The 18,717-nt window shown below is 50.6% G+C and overlaps 1 protein-coding gene across 2 annotated transcripts in view; it reads left to right on the forward strand.

Moving 5' to 3' along the window:
• The window catches only part of LOC149367712 (protein O-mannosyl-transferase Tmtc3-like), a 419,945-nt gene that overhangs the window by 270,271 nt on the left and 130,957 nt on the right, over window positions 1–18,717 (forward strand). For both annotated transcript variants that reach the window (XM_089557174.1, XM_089557183.1), the window contains one exon: window positions 15,784–16,011. In XM_089557174.1, the coding sequence (XP_089413300.1) occupies window positions 15,784–16,011 (228 nt within the window). The remainder of the gene's footprint in view (window positions 1–15,783; window positions 16,012–18,717) is intronic.

Below are 18,717 nucleotides of genomic sequence, written 5' to 3' on the forward strand. Positions count from 1 at the left end.
GATAAACAGCGTAACTTCGCGTAAAATTCTTGCGTTTAGAGTACCTAAACAAGCACACGCTGTTCTAAACATACGTAATGAGCCTTTAGTATTCGCTTATGGTACGCCATAAGCAGACGACGACTAGCGGAGGAATACGTTTAACAGGCTGTCCGCATTGGCCGAGGAGGTGTCTACCTTCCTCAGTGCTGCGAGTAAGTTCTGAAATCCACGGAGTTTGCGTCCATGTTCTTCGCGGCGGTAGAAAGTTGCAAACGGTGGGATGGGAGGAATCGAGAACCAGCAAGCGTATACGTTTCTCTCTCGAATTGGGAACACCTTGCCGAGGTCGATTGAACGAGTACGAGTGGTGACATGCATCTATAATGAGCTCAGTCTGAGGATCGAGTCTTGAAATCAGTCCTCACGCAATTGGAGTAGAGTATCCTACATATCTCGATGAGGGTCTGCATTTTTCACCTCGAGAAGTCTTCATATGGACCTCGAATTTTGCCGAGCACGGCGTCGCATATGACTCAAGGCATACCTGGAGACAGGGGCGTCCTAGCTCTGCCGAATTCTCTGCCAACTAGTGCGCGTCTGCGTAGGGCTTGTAAACAGTTTTAAGGAAAGCAAAAAGGGACGGTACCACCTTTACTGAGTGTGAACACATGGAGGAAGGAGTTTGGGAACTGGCGAAATGTGGAGAAATTTAAGAAAAGAATGAAGCTAGCAACGTCTGCTCTAGCTCCCGGCGAATTTCGCGATTTACAAACCTCAGCATAGACGCTGTAAAGTGGTTTATTTATCTGCGGCGCGGTCGGCATATCACCTTGAAATCAAATATTTGTGACATCACTGTTCACTTTTAATGTGACAAAGGAGCACGGGCCATGCTGGCGATTGCGCTTTCCCGGTAGGCCCTTATTGGAACCGATGGAATCAGCAGCTTGTTTTTGTTGTTCTCTTATTCTAAGCAGCGACTGTAGGAAGAAAGACTATCATTGCATGAAAGGCCTTGGCTCGCAGGCGCGCGCCTGCATCATGTTGTTTTCCACTTAACCCAACTATTTGAGCGATCAGGCTGTTCTTCGCCTCCGTTTCGATTGCACTTTTTTCATTCGTTACTTTTCCCAGCGCGGCAGTCCGTCCTCTGCTCGCATCCCACGCGTGCGACCAAACACATGTGCTGCCGCTGTTTTGTGGCGTTCGTATAAAACGGCGCAGCATACCACGCGGCTGAACGCATTCATTACGAAGCCCGAACTATTTCCACCGATGCCGAGCGCTGCTCTGCCGCCCCCTAATAGCCCTCATCGTTTGAGAAATAGCCTCGCGGTTTCCCGCCGAGTGCTTTTTTCATCGAAGCCGCCGCGTATGTCCGTCAGTGGCGCCCTCTATTTTCTTCCCGTGCCGATAGGCAGGCCGGGAAACGAACGGCGCCAGCGGTTCGTCCGCACTTATGAATCGTTGCCCCGCGCCGCGCTCTCCTCCGCCAGAGCCCATATAGCGCCGTGTTGGATGTGGACGCCGCACCTTCCTCTCCCCTTCATATATTGCTCTCTTACTTCTGCCTTCACTCTTTCCCACCGAGGGGCCGAAACGATTAATGATTGGCGTATACGCCGTTCCCATTTTCCGACCATTAGTAGCTTAGAGCGCCAGCCAGCCATCGCGTTGGTTTTTATCGTTTTGCGTACTTCGCTCTGCCTGCGCTGTTCCGACTGTCTTCTTCTTCTTCTTCTTTTTTTTTTCTGGCCAACCCGTTCCTTTTCATCTCTTTTTTTCCTCACTGGTCAGCGATTACATACCTCGTCGTCGCTGCTATTCGCTTTTGCGGAACGCGAATATTAAGGGAAATTGAATAAGGAAGTGCGGGGAGCGAATTTCTTGGACATTAATTTATGCCCCGGCTACCCGAGGGGTTTCCGGTTTTCTTTTTTTTTTGTTCTTTTCTTTCTCGCGGTACATTTACTGCATGACGAAAAAGAAAGGGGGTTCGGGCGACAGCCCCGTAGACGTAAAGGAGGGCAAATGACACCGAAGAACAACCAAAATGCCGTTCTAAAAACCAGGACGCGAACAATCCATAAAAGTTGGAGAACATATTTAAAAGACCTTAAAAGTTGGCGAGCCATTAAGAAAAAAAATAGCACCGACGAGGCGAAGAAAAGGCCGTGAAGAAATGAGGCAATGAGAGTTCGGCAGGGAGAGCAAAAGGAATTAGGGAAGTGAACTCGCGGGAGGTGGGGAAGAGAGAGGACGGGAAAAAATGAGAGCCTGAGGGTCTGGTGGAGAGGGGTGACCAACGTTCCATGCGTAATCACGTGGTAGTGCAAAAGGAAAGGGAAGGAATAAAGAAGGTTATCCCCCCGTGTTTTCTGCGCTCCGCTGTTAATGCGGAGAAGGTGAGATCGATTAATCTTCCTCGTGGTCGGACTTGCCCGGTGATTAATTGGCATAGGCTTCTCGAACTCACCCGGCCATATCTACGTTTTCTTTTACTCGCGTTTACGTTTTTTTTTTATTTCACCTTGTTTCCTCCGCAATCTTTTTTTGTCTTTCCTGGCTGTGCCTACTGGCGTGTGTGTGGAAACGTTTTCATCCGTCTTTGAAAGCGGAGACGTATGAATCGCGATGTTCTAATGACCGTGGCTCCCAGAGGTTGTTCGATCGGCGGGGGTCTTTTATTTCGACTTCGCCGCCGTTTCTCGCCCCGTTCTGATGCCAGGTCGTTCATCTGTATCATGACCGTGTTGTGTTCCCTTTTAGAGGGCCGTCTTGTTCCTTGCCCGCTTCGGAGACGGTGCTGTGCGGATCGTTCCGTTGCTGTCTTCAAGGTTTGGCGGCCCTGTTTTATGCCGCTTCAGTGAGACGCTGTTCATTCATTCATTCATTCATTCATTCATTCATTCATTCATTCATTCATTCATTCATTCATTCATATACTTACAGTGTTCTTACGCCCAGTACTGAAGAAGGTGAGGGGGAACGGGTTAAGCAACACTACAGAACGCGGCGAACATCGAGGACTCAGTTTCGCATCGACAGTGTTTGGAATCTTGAAAAGGAAAAAAAAACATTTATTTGCCTGTGATATTTGCACCTTTCCACCACATAATAACACAGTGTCGGGGACAACAAGTAACAAAGGTTAAAGCGAAGTGGAGCAAACTTATATGAAAGGAATATTTCTCAAAGTTGTGCGGAACGATAAAAGAGGCTGGAGCGAGTTCCCTCTGGCAAGCCATTGCAACAATATCGCTGTTGGGAAAAGTTGCAGTTCTGTGATATTTCGTCCTGTAATCGTATTCGCGGACATTTAAGAAATGGTCAGTGCACGGAGCGGATGCATAAGTTGGGTTTTCTATATACTTTTCCCTCTGTTCGGACCGAAACAAGGTCTCGAGTTCTCATTGCCGACAATGGAGCGTCCCGCTCGTGCTCTGCTGCCTGCAGCCCTAAAATGGTCGCATATTCTGTCACCGTTTTCCTAGTCTGAGCGGTTATTCTCCGTAGAATATTCGAAACGTGGCGCTCGCTGTTTTCCGGCTATTCGAAGCCATCCACCCATTGCAGCGCCGTGAGTTCGTTGCAAGGGCTTCACACGGAAGGAGAGTCGCCGGGCTTCTATCGCAGGGCATCTCGGGCTCCTTAGTGAGCACTGATTAAGCAATCCGCTATACTGCATTATTCTCTGCTTGTGTAACAGCGCATAACGCTTGCTTGCGGAGGCATAACAAAGCATGGCCACACATTAGCCTAAAAGTAATCGAATGGCTTCACTAGTCTGTCATAGTACGGTGGCTTTTTTCCCCCGAAGTTTCGCTTAGAGGCCAGCACTCAAAGACACCTTCCACAGATATAAAGTGCAAGATTTAACATTGCTGAGATGGTGGTGGCTAAATAGTCCGCTCTGCTTTTGAAAAGTGAGCGCGCTTGCGCGCAGTGAGGCTTGGCAAAGTACAGTTCAGGCTAACACTCTGCCATACCGGTGCGGCAGCTTGTAAACTTTGATTTTTCACTATGACTGGGGGAATAAGCGCGTATATTTACAGTCGGTTGTATATTTGCTGGCGTTCATGAATCTCTTCTACCATTTGACTGCAAAGAGTAGCTGCTCTTGTGATTGCTTGCGATAATGGTGGCTGCGCGGAACGCCACGCGATGTGCAGGGAAACGAGGATATGCGCGTGCTTTAATAAGTGCACTTCTGGTTTGGTTTATTGCTTTATTGGGGTTTAATGTCCCAAAGCGACTCAGACTATGAGCGACGCCGTAGTGAAGGGCTCCGGAAATTTCCACCACCTGGGGTCCTTCAACGTGCACTCACATCGCACTGTACACGGGCCTCTAGAATTTCGCCTCCATCGAAATTCGACTGCCGCGGCCGGGATCGAACCCGCGCCTTTCGGGTCAACAGCCGAGCGCCGTAACCACTGAACCACCATAAGTTCTCCGCTGCTTCTGTTTCGACCATTGACGACACTGCGGTACAATAGTACCGCAATGTCGTCATCCGGTCTGCTTCACTTTACTTAGTGCCAGTGATAAGGATTAAAATACAGCAGTCGTCACACTCGGCTCTGTGTACGGGGCCTTTCTCAATCGAAGACCTCCATCCACAATCAGAAGGCAACGCTTCTTAGCGAGGGACACCCAGCATGCAGCCGTGCACTTTTATCGAAGCCTGTCCGCGAGAGAAAGGGTGTGACCGCTTAAATCTGCGTACTCATTCGCGAACCTGCAGCAGTTGGGCGCATTCGAACTACACAGTGCAAATAGAACTGCCAATAATTGCAAGTTGGCGTCGACCGCTTTTCCTTGAATCAGCGCTACCAAGACATCGTCCGGGGAAAATGACAGAACAGCGCTCGCTTCCAGACCTGTTTTATTCGGATAATCAACACGTACTTCGTACTTGGCCAGTTTCGCAGGCGTGCCAAAGAAAGAAAGTAAAGCACTAGAGAAGCGCGTTTAAAGAACCCCAAAACTCTCCCAACACTTCCTGTTCGACAGGTTAGGCGTGCCATAAAAAGAAAATAAAGCACAGTGGAAACGCGTTTAAAAAATCTCTGGAAGAATGGTCCGGCGATAATGTTAAAGCCTAGTCATAAACAAACTCTGCCTCTCCCGTAACCGAGAGTAGAGTAAGCATGAAATGTTTACGGGCCTAATGTCATCTCGGTGGACACCCGAACCGCACTGTACAGGAAGGGAGGAACGCCACCACCCGTTCAGCGCGATGCCTTGTCATTTGAACGCAAGGTTTTTTTGAGGAAAGGAAATGGCGCAGTAATTCTCTGCCATCTCGGTGGACACCCGAACCGCACCGTAAAGGAAGGGAGGAACGCCACCACCCGTTCGGCACGATGCCTTGCCCTTTGAACGCAGCGCTTCTCCCCCGGATCACGTACGACAACGAAGTGCAACATGCAATTTATGTGGTTTTTGCACGCGTTATTAGAAATCGGAAATTATAATTCCGTGCGTTATCAAACCCACAGCTCCACTGATATCTTGATAAACATTGAGAAGGCACTGGCAGCAGTTATTTTTTGTCTCGTTTGGAGACCAACGAGCGCTTGCATGCCGGTCGCGTAGGAGGGCTTACGGAGTCTCGTTAAATCTCGCTAAGTCTCGTACGGTGCCCGGATGTTCTCGTTTCAGAGCCCGGATGACTGGAATTCAGTGCCCGGATGAGTGGATTTCAGTGCCCGGATGACTGAATTTCAGTGCCCGGATGACTGGATTTCAGTGCCCGGATGACTGGATTTCAGTGCCCGGATATCTGGATTTCAGTGCCCGGATGACTGGATTTCAGTGCCCGGATGATGGCTCTCGGTCTCGGCGTGACGTCACCACACTGCCGACAACGGGGGCTAAAAGCATTTCATGCTTAAAATCTCCAAAATTCCCCCAACACTTGCTGTTTGATAGGTTGTCCAAGGCCAAGAAAGGCGATTCCCTTTTCAGGTAGAGGTGGACTGACGCAATCCCGGCCTTGTTTTCACATTCGAAAAGCTAAAAATTAGTGTTTTCTGAGGAAAGCAGATGGCGCAGTAACTGTCTCACTTCTTGGTAATTCGAAAAGCTAAGCTTCACGCAAAAGGGTGCTGTATATGAAAGGGAACTGGGGAGCGCGTGGCAGCCGCACATCGCCGAGCGCTGCCGCCGAGAACCGGCGAGAATGGGCGGCACTAGGCGCATGCGCGGAAAGTGCAGCCGGACGTACTTACTGCGCATGCGCTTTTGCCGCCCATTCTCGACGGATCTCTGCGGCAGCGCTCGGCGATGTGCGGCTGCCACGCGCTCCCCAGTTCCCTTTCATATTGAGCGACCCTATACATACCTTTCCGTGGTCTGCACTGGGGTACATAAACACAATCTTTGTCCGGCGGTGAATGGCCAGCATTGTAGTTGGGACAGGCAAGATTTGAAAGTGTTATGCACTCTAGGAGCGATTGCTCGACTTCATAAGAAACAAAAGGAAGAGGTCGCTACAGATACTTCACTTTCATATTCCTATATTATAGGTGCATAAAGACGAGCAACTTTGTTATTCTTTAAATTTATACAGCTCTAAGCGCCGATTAGAGCTTGAGGCTGCAAGTACTAAACGTGTAATGTCGTTTTGATTCGATGGTTTCGTTTGGTTGTTTTGTGCTGTTTGACGTCCCAAAGTGACTCAGGCTATGAGGGACGCCGTAGTGAAGGGCTCCGGTAATTTCGGCCACCTGGGATTCTTAACGTGCACTGACATCGCACAATACATGGGCCTCTAGAATTTTGCCTTCATCGAAATTCGGCCATCTCGGCGGGGATCAGACCCGCGTCTTTCGTGTCAGCAGCCGGACACCATGACCACTGAGACACCACGTTGAATTCCAGCGCAACGAACAGCCGTCTGTCGTCGCCCCTCTGAATCTTGTTCACATATCTCTCTCGCGTTATCACTGTATTGCGCAAACGCCAGGAATTTCTCCTGAAACCACCTGTTCCGTCGTTGTAGTCTCCTTTTGCTGAAACTTACTTTTAGCTTCGCTTCTTTAGTGCGCTCTCGGCTCTGCCTGCACGCCACGCCCTGTTTGTCCTGCATCCTAGCGGTGCCTTTTGAACGCTGAAAGTCGGGCTCCTTCGCAAGCCGACTCTCCGATTCGCGCGCTAAGCAGAGGGAGGCTGTGTCGCCCCAGGGCCCGGTCCATTAGCCACGGCTTCCGACACCGGCCGCTCGTCGCCGTTCCGCAAACTGTGCTACACTGCAGCCGACGTTGTTGTCTCCGTAGCGTTTCGTTCACCCTCGAGCCGCGCTCCGTCGCGCCGGTAGTTCTTTCAAAGCCTTGGAAGAGCTCGGTTCCAGCGGCGACACCGAGGTTGGACTCCCCGAGGGCCACTCGGGGTTCCTTTTAATGCAGAGCGACCGGCGCTTTGTCGGAGGCCCGCTTGTGCGTTCGACACTGCGTGAGCGCGAACTGTCGTCTGAGCCGTTGTTCAAATACCAAATGGAGCTGATATCAAGGCTTCGAGAAAAGAGACAGATGCTCCGTTCAGTAGAGTTCCGCGTGGGATGTGTGCGCAGCGTACTCTGCCATTTTTTTTCGCCGTTGGCGCATTCACTGAACTGCCTTATGTGAAATTTTTGGATATTGTTAACTATATTGCCTCAGTGTTCCCGCCAGGGGCGTTTTTTTTTCTTTTTGTCTGCTTCTGTGCTCCTGCCAGAGGCGTTTTTTTTTGCCTGCTGGCTTCTGTTGTGATGTACCATCAGCCTCGAATGTTTACGGGGTACGTGTTCTAAAAAATTATATATATTCTAGAGCTGCGTCGCTACCCCACCGCCACCCACCGATACCCCACCAACACCCCACGACCAACCAACCCGTCATCAATGCAAACGTACACCGTATCTTAAAAACGTGAAAACGCCAACGTGCTTACACTCTATTCATCCGGACACCAGCCACGAGTCTCTAAGCGGCAATCAGCACGCGCACTCCGTAGCACGAGGTCTTACTAACCGCTCCTCGACAGAAGACTCAGCGACCCCGTAGCCCGTCCCACAGCAGTACAGTGAGATCATTATACTTACCACAAGCTAAATCGACGCATCTACCCCCCACCACACAAGAAGCTCACGCGGGTAGTATCGTAACTTGGGGGCGGCTACAGACGAACATAAATCCACACATAAGCCTCTTGCGTCACGTACACCCCACATTACACCCAAACACATGCCCGCTATGCGGGGAACACCCTACATCGTGTCACACTACATGGGCTTGCCAAAGTATGCAGGCCTTGCCGAGGATCCCAAACCCGCAACCTGAGCAGCGGTGGGCCGTGGCGTCCGGCTCAAACCTAGAAGACCAAAGACAGCTGGTTCAGCGGGCGGAGCAAACAACTGAGGCAGTGGGAGCCCTGAACTGAGGGCCCCTCCCAGTTCACGGGGCGCAAATCTCTTTATTGACGGAAGTTTAGCACCGCCACCACCGCTCAACTGGTGTGACACAATGAGCTCTGGGATTAGTTCACTGCGTCTTCCGCTGCTCGAGTGCGACGTGGAAGCTGAAAACGCTCGACAGCGGCAGCTGCATGTGGCCGCACACAGTGGTCACTGAGCGCCCGAACTAGTCGCTAAGGCCTCTCCTCCGCTTAGAAAACAAAAATAGAAGCGGGCGAACGGTGCGCCGTGTTAAGCAAAGATGTGCGCCGAGCGTGCTGCCCAGCTGAAATCATAGAAGTGGCTGAAGTCAGTGCAGCATAAAGAAGCTTCGAAAGCAGCGCGGAACGCCGAGTGCGCCGTCCTTTTGGAAGAAGAGCCGAGGTGTGTGTGATGCTTCTGCTTAGAGTAAATTAATTCATTAGAGTTAAAACGTCAGAGTAATCATCGAATGTCAATTCAACTGCTTCTCGGAATGGTCGGATGAGATATCTGGTCGTCCCTTAAGTGTTTTTGTGGATGAAATATAACTCCTATTAGTAGAGTACAAGGATGAGTGGCAAGTTCTTGCGAATTGTGTTGGTTAGAAACAAGCTGGAACCTTCAGTCATGGACTTTTGCCATGGCAGCAAATGTGTTACGACCCAGAGCGCTCTCCTGTTGGCACGGGACTCATCTGGTCAGAATTCCAAGCTTCTTTCCTTCGAGAGCTTTCGTAAACAGTAATTTCGTTCAGATAGTTTGGGCTGTTTTGAAGGATGCCAATGAGTAGAACTCCGAAAGGATTCCAAAAGAGGGCTGATTCGAGCTTTTTCGTTCATCCTCAATTAAAAGCTGGAAACAGCGCCAAGCAACGGGACAAACACTGGAGACGACAGACGTCTGCCATCTCCTCTGTTTGTCCCGTTTCAGAGCCCTGTTTCCACCCTTTGTACTGAATTCCGAAGGTTGTGTCCTCTCCTCAGTATGCCCCGTTTCAGAGCCCTGCTTCCACCCTTGTACTGAATTCCGAAGGTTGTGTCCTCTCCTCAGTATGCTCCGTTTCATACCCCTGTTTCCCCCCTTGTACTGAATTCCGAAGGTTGTGTCCTCTCCTCAGTATGCCCCATTTCATACGCCTGTTTTCCCCCTTGTACTGAATTCCGAACGTTGTGTCCTCTCCTCAGTATGCCCCATTTCATATGCCTGTTTTCCCCCTTCTACCGAATTCCGAAATTTGTGTCCTCTTCTCAGTGTGCCCCGTTTCAGAGCCCTGTTTCCACCCTTTGTACTGAATTCCGAAGGTTGTGTCCTCTCCTCAGTATGCCCCGTTTCAGAGCCCTGCTTCCACCCTTGTACTGAATTCTGAAGGTTGTGTCCTCTCCTCAGTATGCCCCGTTTCAGAACCCTGTTTCCCCTCTTGTACTGAATTCTGAAGGCTGTTTCCTCTCCTCAGTATGCCCCGTTTCAGAGCCCTGTTTCCACCCTTTGTACTGAATTCCGAAGGTTGTGTCCTCTCCTCAGTATGCTCCGTTTCATACCCCTGTTTCCCCCCTTGTACTGAATTCCGAAGGTTGTGTCTTCTCAGTATGCCCCATTTCATACGCCTGTTTTCCCCCTTGTACTGAATTCCGAAGGTTGTGTCCTCTCCTCAGTATGCCCCATTTCATATGCCTGTTTCCCCCCTTGTACTGAATTCCGAAGGTTGTGTCCTCTCCTCAGTATGCCCCGTTTCAGCGCCCTGTTTCCACCCTTGTACTGAATTCCGAAGGTTGTGTCCTCTCCTCAGTATGCCCCGTTTCAGCGCCCTGTTTCCACCCTTGTACTGAATTCCAAAGGTTGTGTCTTCTCAGTATGCCCCATTTCATACGCCTGTTTCCCCCCTTGTACTGAATTCCGAAGGTTGTGTCCTCTCCTCAGTATGCCCCGTTTCAGAGCCCTGCTTCCACCCTTGTACTGAATTCCGAAGGTTGTGTCCTCTCCTCAGTATGCCCCATTTCATACGCCTGTTTCCCCCCTTGTACTGAATTCCGAAGGTTGTGTCCTCTCCTCAGTATGCCCCATTTCATATGCCTGTTTTCCCCCTTCTACTGAATTCCGAAATTTGTGTCCTCTCCTCAGTGTGCCCCGTTTCAGAGCCCTGTTTCCACCCTTTGTACTGAATTCCGAAGGTTGTGTCCTCTCCTCAGTATGCCCCGTTTCAGAGCCCTGCTTCCACCCTTGTACTGAATTCTGAAGGTTGTGTCCTCTCCTCAGTATGCCCCGTTTCAGAACCCTGTTTCCACCCTTGTACTGAATTCTGAAGGCTGTTTCCTCTCCTCAGTATGCCCCGTTTCAGAGCCCTGTTTCCACCCTTTGTACTGAATTCCGAAGGTTGTGTCCTCTCCTCAGTATGCTCCGTTTCATACCCCTGTTTCCCCCCTTGTACTGAATTCCGAAGGTTGTGTCTTCTCAGTATGCCCCATTTCATACGCCTGTTTCCCCCCTTGTACTGAATTCCGAAGGTTGTGTCCTCTCCTCAGTATGCCCCGTTTCAGAGCCCTGCTTCCACCCTTGTACTGAATTCTGAAGGTTGTGTCCTCTCCTCAGTATGCCCCGTTTCAGAACCCTGTTTCCCCTCTTGTACTGAATTCTGAAGGCTGTTTCCTCTCCTCAGTATGCCCCGTTTCAGAGCCCTGTTTCCACCCTTTGTACTGAATTCCGAAGGTTGTGTCCTCTCCTCAGTATACTCCGTTTCATACCCCTGTTTCCCCCCTTGTACTGAATTCCGAAGGTTGTGTCTTCTCAGTATGCCCCATTTCATACGCCTGTTTCCCCCCTTGTACTGAATTCCGAAGGTTGTGTCTTCTCAGTATGCCCCATTTCATACCCCTGTTTCCCCCCTTGTACTGAATTCCGAAGGTTGTGTCTTCTCAGTATGCCCCATTTCATACCCCTGTTTCCCCCCTTGTACTGAATTCCGAAGGTTGTGTCTTCTCAGTATGCCCCATTTCATACGCCTGTTTCCCCCCTTGTACTGAATTCCGAAGGTTGTGTCCTCTCCTCAGTATGCCCCGTTTCAGAGCCCTGCTTCCACCCTTGTACTGAATTCTGAAGGTTGTGTCCTCTCCTCAGTATGCCCCGTTTCAGAACCCTGTTTCCCCTCTTGTACTGAATTCTGAAGGCTGTTTCCTCTCCTCAGTATGCCCCGTTTCAGAGCCCTGTTTCCACCCTTTGTACTGAATTCCAAAGGTTGTGTCCTCTCCTCAGTATGCTCCGTTTCATACCCCTGTTTCCCCCCTTGTACTGAATTCCGAAGGTTGTGTCTTCTCAGTATGCCCCATTTCATACGCCTGTTTCCCCCCTTGTACTGAATTCCGAAGGTTGTGTCCTCTCCTCAGTATGCCCCATTTCATACGCCTGTTTCCCCCCTTGTACTGAATTCCGAAGGTTGTGTCCTCTCCTCAGTATGCCCCGTTTCAGCGCCCTGTTTCCACCCTTGTACTGAATTCCAAAGGTTGTGTCCATTCCTCAGTATGTCCCGTTTCATAGCCCTGTTTCCCCCTTGTACTGAATTCCGAAGGTTGTCTCCTCTCCTCAGTATGCCCCGTTTCAGCGCCCTGTTTCCACCCTTGTACTGAATTCCAAAGGTTGTGTCCTTTCCTCAGTATGCCCCGTTTCATAGCCCTGTTTCCCCATTGTACTGAATTCTGAAGGTTATATCCTCTCCTCAGTATGCCCCATTTCATAGCCATGTTTCCTGCCTTATACTGAATTCCGAAAGTTTAATATGAACGCCCTTCACAGGACCTTTTTTTGCCTCCTGAAAACATGGAACATGACGCATGCTTACATTTGTTTTAATCTTATTCTGCACCATGCCGCTAGTGGTCAACGCGGCACTGAGGAGCAGTGCTGAATAGCCCGACAAAATTGTCCATATCATCTGCAAATACAGGCTCTTCAGTCGCATCGTCTGTCGTGTGCAACCGGTGAAGCGAGAAGGCGAGCGAAGGTGAGAAGGCTCATCGGCGAAATTAATTGGGAAAAGTAATTTGGTAATAGAATATTTGGGGGACAAAGGGAATTCCACTTAGTGATCATGTTTAATGATTACTCCGAAGAATAAAACTGTCGAAGGAAAATTTCGCGCGTGCACTCCTCGGATCCATCTGCGCGGCAGCGCAGCTCTATATGGACAGCGCCGCGCGCGTCAGATTAGTTCTGCCGCCTTCAACGAACGGCTGCTGAACTGCTTCTCAGTTCCGCGGCTTCCTCGTCAACAAAGCAACGGTAATGGAGACAGAGTGCTGTGCGGTTTTAGTGCTTACCTTGAGGGACAAGGCGCGCGCATGTTACTGGTAGTAGGTCTTAACGCGATATCCGAAGGCCATGAATTCGAGAACTGTGGCGGCGCCGGCGTCAGCGTCTATATGAAGCCTCCACCTCTGGCGTTTAAGGGGAAATCCCTCTCTCCACTGGCCACCTCTTCCTCTCCTCCTCTACAGTTGTAAGGAAGAGGAAGGAGACGGCGGCTAAGATTGGTTCAGCAAAAAAAAAATAAATGGCTAAGAAGAAGATTATTCTGGCAACAGCAGGCTTACAATCAAAATAGGCAACCGTCCAAAGAACTATCTGTGCAAAAACTGGGACTGCGGGAGCTATTCCTTCTCGCATTACTGGGAAAAAGCGACGTAGGTCTCGGAACCGCCATCGGTGACGGTGTTTGGAGCAACCGTCTGCCGGGACAGTCAGTGCCTGCGCCTGTTATGGTATACGAGGAGTCGCCGCGATCTATCAATGTGACGCATTTTGCGTAAGTGTAGTCGGAACTGGAATAATGCAATTGGTCGCCCTTAATTTTTTTCTCTTTTTATTTCAAGCAATGGCTGCGAAAGTGTGCCGGTAGCAGCCAAGTAACCCACTTAGTTGGCACCCGAAGATCGCGGTCTGCGGGGAAGAGGGCGGGAGGAGGACGTAAAACAAGTATCAAAGAAAGACGGAGAGAGAAGCGTCTCTTTGTTTTCGTTCTGCCCTTCTTGGCATTGGTTCCTCCTGTTTGTTTGCGTTCATTTCGTCGCCAGCGGTAGCGTGTGGAGCGGCGACATCTGGCGATTCCCGCGTTCGCAAAAGCAAGTGACCCCATCACGTGCTGCGTCTCCCCTTCCAGCCACTGCTCCATATGCATACGCGTCGACACGTGGTGCGCGCTCCTCTTTCCTCGCTTTTGCCCACACCGTTACTCCGCTCCCTCCGCGCATAGCGCCGGTTGGACCGCACGCGTTGACTTTTAGTGGGCGCCCCTGTCCGAGATTCCTTAATGGGTAATCAATTGTAATTAGCGCCCTCCGCTGGGGACCGCCACTTGGCGAGGCTGGGCCACGTCGTTTGTGCCCGACTTCCTTATTTCGTCGGCACACGGTAGCAGGGAAAAAATAAACGCGAAGAAAGAAGGCGGTAGCGTGGAAGTGAATGAGAGCAGGCTTCGAGAACATGCTGGCTGAAAAGGTATTGAGCGAACAAACAGAAAGCGATCTCGGCAGCTTCTTTCTAATGGATGTGCTCGCGAGACGTTTTGCTTTGTTGTAGGCGTAGCGCTGAAGATTCACTTAGCGCCGCAGCACACCCCGCCGCCGTGCGTGTGGTGGCGGTAAGCGCTTTTTAACGCCCACACTGACCTTTCGCCTTTAACTAACGCTTGCTGTTTATCTTGACCCTTGAGCGGTTTCGCATGAACTGTAGACTGTTTGAACCGTTGCAAGCGGGTTAATTTTCTTTTTTGCGGCGTCCGTCTGCTACGGCAAGTGGTAACGCAGTAAGGTGCCTGCTTGCACGCGCCACTTGATTTATAGCTGAAGACCGATCGAACGTGCCGCTTATTAACAGGCAACGCATTAAGCTGTGGCCCCGCAGTAGCTCTCACGGGCAGAGTCCGAACTAGTCGCACACCAATTGGAACGACGCTTTCTTTCCCTTCACTTTTCATTGCTTTTTTTACCCTCTAAAAGTAGCACGTAGCCCGTTGTCCCTATATTTGTTGCTGGTGCAACCCAGTGGCTTTGTACTGCGAGCTAAAAAGTGAAATTACAGCTGCCGGGTTTAGATGAAGTTGTCATGCTTATCTGGGTTGTGCGTTCACGTGGCCGCGCTTCGAAGCAAGCATAGTCTTCGTAGCCCACCAGCTGTGGCCAGGCGTAGCTTGCTTGCTGCGTGCACCTTTCAAGTTCTCTACACCAAGGACGTCGTTTTCTCCACACGAGACACTGTCATGCTACAGGTAACACCGCGCGACCTATCTATGCGGAGTTCTATCGGGAGGCTGTTGAACGTTGCTTTTGTTTTCTTACTCGTTTTCAAGCGTGCTGTGCTTTCCTATCTGGCTTTTACCCATACGCATAGTTACTCAAGATAATATCCCTCATCTGACCGGGGCCTCCTAAGGCCTCCTTCTCTACGCTCGTACTTAACTATTCCCAGCATATAAGAACGTCTTGCTGGGCATGTTGGTAACTGTTCATCTTTGGTTACAGGCGGGAAGAAGGATAGACCATCCATATCTTTGTACAAGGCTAAGAGCAATTTTTTCACCCGTTCGCTACCATATCAACTTTCAAGATGAAAGTATTCTTTGCATTTGAGACGGCATATATTTACACATGTTTTCTTCGAATAAATCAGTTGCGAGTGGCGCTTCGTCCCCGTCTTTCTGTCTTGTGTTCTGTCTTTTTTCGCGCCTGTAACCAAAGATATTCCTAGCCGAACCCTCTGAACACGTTTTGTAAGCATGGAGAAAAAGAATTGTCATGGACCCATACACGCCTCCCGTGCCCATTGCCATCTGTAGTAGTGCTTGGTGCCCAGTGTTTGAGACTGCGTTTGTGAGCGCCAGCTATACGTCGGTTAAACATGCACCACATGTCCCGCTCCCTACGCCGTCCCTGTCTCACCGCCCACGCTGGCCCTCAGAAAGACCAGTGGTTATCAGAAGAGTGGTCCAGGTCATATCTAATTTGGACCCGAGAAGCAAGCGCGAGGACCGCTCATACGGGTCGTTTGTGTTCTCGACTTTGGAGCTACTGCGTGGTAGGCTCACTGCGGAAGCCTTTTGCAGAGCCGCCGACTCTGGATGTTCGAAAACGCTTTCCAGGTGCGCGTCTTTCGCGATGCAGTTTTGAACCATTTTTTTTTTTTATACAAACAACGCAAGGTGCTGCTAGCAACGGAGCGCCAGAGTTTCCCTCAGTGCACTAATTTGCAGACTTCGTAGACGGTGTTGAGATGCGTGCCGAAATTCCATTTGTCGTATCTCTAGCGAGAGAGCATTGTCCTGTCCATTGTTCGTGTGTGCCTCCACGACATGAGGCCCGCCGATGACCTGCTCGTCGTCTCCCTCTCCCTCCTCGCAGTCTGGTTGCGACCGTGAGCCAACATGGCGGCTTCCCGGCGGCCGCCGCGTCGGCTGGCGCTGGTACCTGGCCGTGGGCGCGCTGTCGTGGCTCTGCTACGCCAACGCACTCGGCTGCGGATTCGTCTTCGACGACGCGTCGGCTGTGCGCGACAACAGGGACCTGCGGCCTTCCACGCCGATCGGCCGCCTCTTCGCCAACGACTTCTGGGGGACGCCCATCCACAAGGTATGAAACACCGCCGCCTCCTCACAGTTTAGCCATTTGTTTATTCTCTTTTTGTTGCGCAAATTCGCCCTTCGGCACAAATTGAAGAGAGAGGTACGGGATCGTTTCTTAACTGGAACCTAGCTGAGCTCGATATTGAGGCACACGTATCCAGATGCTTATGCGTGGGTGTAGCCCTGACTGACCAAAGTCCCGGGCAAGTGCCGCCATAAATGGTACAGCGCTGCTTCCGTGGCGGGAGCGGGGCATATCAGTGAAGGAATCTGCGATCGGGATGTCCAGGAGGCCCTGACTGCAGCGCACTTATTTACTCAACATACCGATGCACTCTACAGATCGCGGTCGGCATCGACGGCCGCTGTAGTTAATCATGCACTGCAGGGGGTAACCACGGCCACCACCCGCATGATATGGAGGCAGAAGAGACAGCTATCGCGCTCGCAGTAGTCTCCGGCCCGAAGGGAGAAACAACTTACATCCTCACCGACCCAATCGGTCTGCTGCAGTCACGACAGGGGAATAATTTCCACCCGTACAGCACGTCCTGAAAAACAGACAACACCAATTACCGGGTGTTGTTCTTGTTTGGACAACTGTTCCCTCCGCGGAAACCAGCGAGCTCACGCTGTCGCCCGAGCTTGCGCAAACCGGGCCCCGAAGGATGGCTCACGATCACCAGAACCGGTGCTCCAGCAGTATAGCGCTGTTCTTCAACACCATCGGCTCAGCCGTCAGGCCTATACCCTCGCCAACACATGACGAGGGAGAGCTGCAGTCCTACGCGTATACCCGCACATTAGCCTCCTTCAAATCATGCATCCCACACTATATTCCGACAAATGCCCATCTTGCGACGTCTCTGTCACACTATATCACACCACGTGGGCTTGCCCAAAACTACAAGCAGCCCCGGTCAACCCCAGCCCCGAGCAGTGGGAGGCTGCGCTGACCAGGATATAGGCTGCAAGACGACCGGCAGCTGCTGCACTGGGCTCAGCTGACAGCAGAAGCCATAGGAGCCCTGGACTAAGGGTCCCGCCCCTCACAGGGGAACATTCTTTCGAGCTAATGAGTCTGTTTCACTGCCGCCACCTAAGAGCTCGCTTTCGGAAATGGGGAAGAAAGGGTGGGGCATCTTGTGAAAAAACCAGCGCAAACGACACAAGGGACGTAGGAAGCCAGAACACACACGACGACGACATAGCGCTTGTCGCCTGTAGAGCCTGTCGTCGTCGTGTGTGTTCTGGCTTCCTACGTCCCTTGTGTCGCTTGCGCTGGTTTTTTCACAAGATGCAGCGCCAACTCGCCCGGCAGAATGCTCTCCTGAAATGGCGCGCGCGAAGGGGAGGGGAGGGGGGGGGGGCAGTATAGGATATAAGAGGAACAAGACAAAGGCACCATCGAACGGGGTGTACTGACACTGTAGTTCTAGAATTAAGTACCTGAGACTGTTAGAAAAGAAACATAGGACAGTGAGAGCATGAAAATGCAAATGTAGGATGATCAGGTAAAAGTTCAGGCGTTACAAGGCGTCCTTCTCTCTCGTGTGTCAAGTTGTTTCTCACTGCGTCCTTACCTTTAGAGTGAGGAGAAAAAACTTTAGTTGAAGAGCACAGTTCTGCCCTCACGCGTTCGTTTGCATCTTGCTCTGCGGGAGAGGGGCAGAAAGGAGAGGATCGGCCTGGGGATATCTATTGTGCGCACTTCGCAGTGCCATTGCAGTACATATATAGTAAGAAATCTTGGGCAGCATGGCCATGAGAAGATCTATATGCAAAGGCATGCACATGCAAACGTGACACTTTTCCTAGGAAGTAGCAAGAAGGGAAAAAAACACGCAGTTTTGAAACTAGAGAAGATAAGAATCAGTTCAGGAGAAGTTAAAAGTCAGTTCTGCATGCAATCAAAGCCGGAAAGTGAAGTGCGAGAACTTGTTCAAAGGGGGGAAGAATGTAGATTAACAGCCGGGGTACCTAAATGAACTCCTCTTTGCGGAAGCTTCTTCCCTCTCACTTATCATTTTCATTTCAGGTAACGAATCGATGTACATCGTTTTTATCCTTAGGCATAAGATAGCCTTGTCATGTTTTCCTAGAGTCTCTCTTTAAAGTACTGATCTACTTCATGGAGGTATCGAATTCCATCTCTGTGAGTCTGTTGTCTCTATGGAACAGGCGTTGTGCGGCAGTAGATTGTTCTGCGTTGTTCCTTTGTCGAGGGGCCTCGACTGGGCGCAAAATATCTGTTCCTGAAACATGTCTGTGCATTGGTCAAATGTCTGGTTGCTATGTCATTGGTTACTGTGTCTGTGCATTGTGAATGCACCCCAGGGCATCGGTGTGAACGCTTTCCAGGCTGTTTGGCCAATTTTTGCATACGCTTTCAAAGAAATGTCTGCACCGTGGAGCGATGGACGGCCGAGAGAAGTTTGTGTTTAGTAGTGCTATATTTACGACGATGCGTCAATAACCGAACCCTATATCGATGGTGCTGAAGCTGTGCGTTTTATGCAGACACTCCTTCTTAGATTACAGGTCGCTGTCTATTTAAACATATTAGGAGAACTAATTATTAAGCCGCTTATTCTGTAAGCGTGGATCTATAGCTTTTTTTTCTTCTTCCACTCTGGAAGGCAGTGAAAGACGGGAGATAGAAAAGGACTCCGTGATGTTGTATTCGTTCAAAGGCAGTTATTCAAAGCACAGA

This window comes from Amblyomma mixtum, chromosome 1 (genome assembly GCF_055824585.1).
Source record: "Amblyomma mixtum isolate Tamu chromosome 1, ASM5582458v1, whole genome shotgun sequence".
NCBI lineage: Eukaryota > Metazoa > Arthropoda > Arachnida > Ixodida > Ixodidae > Amblyomma > Amblyomma mixtum.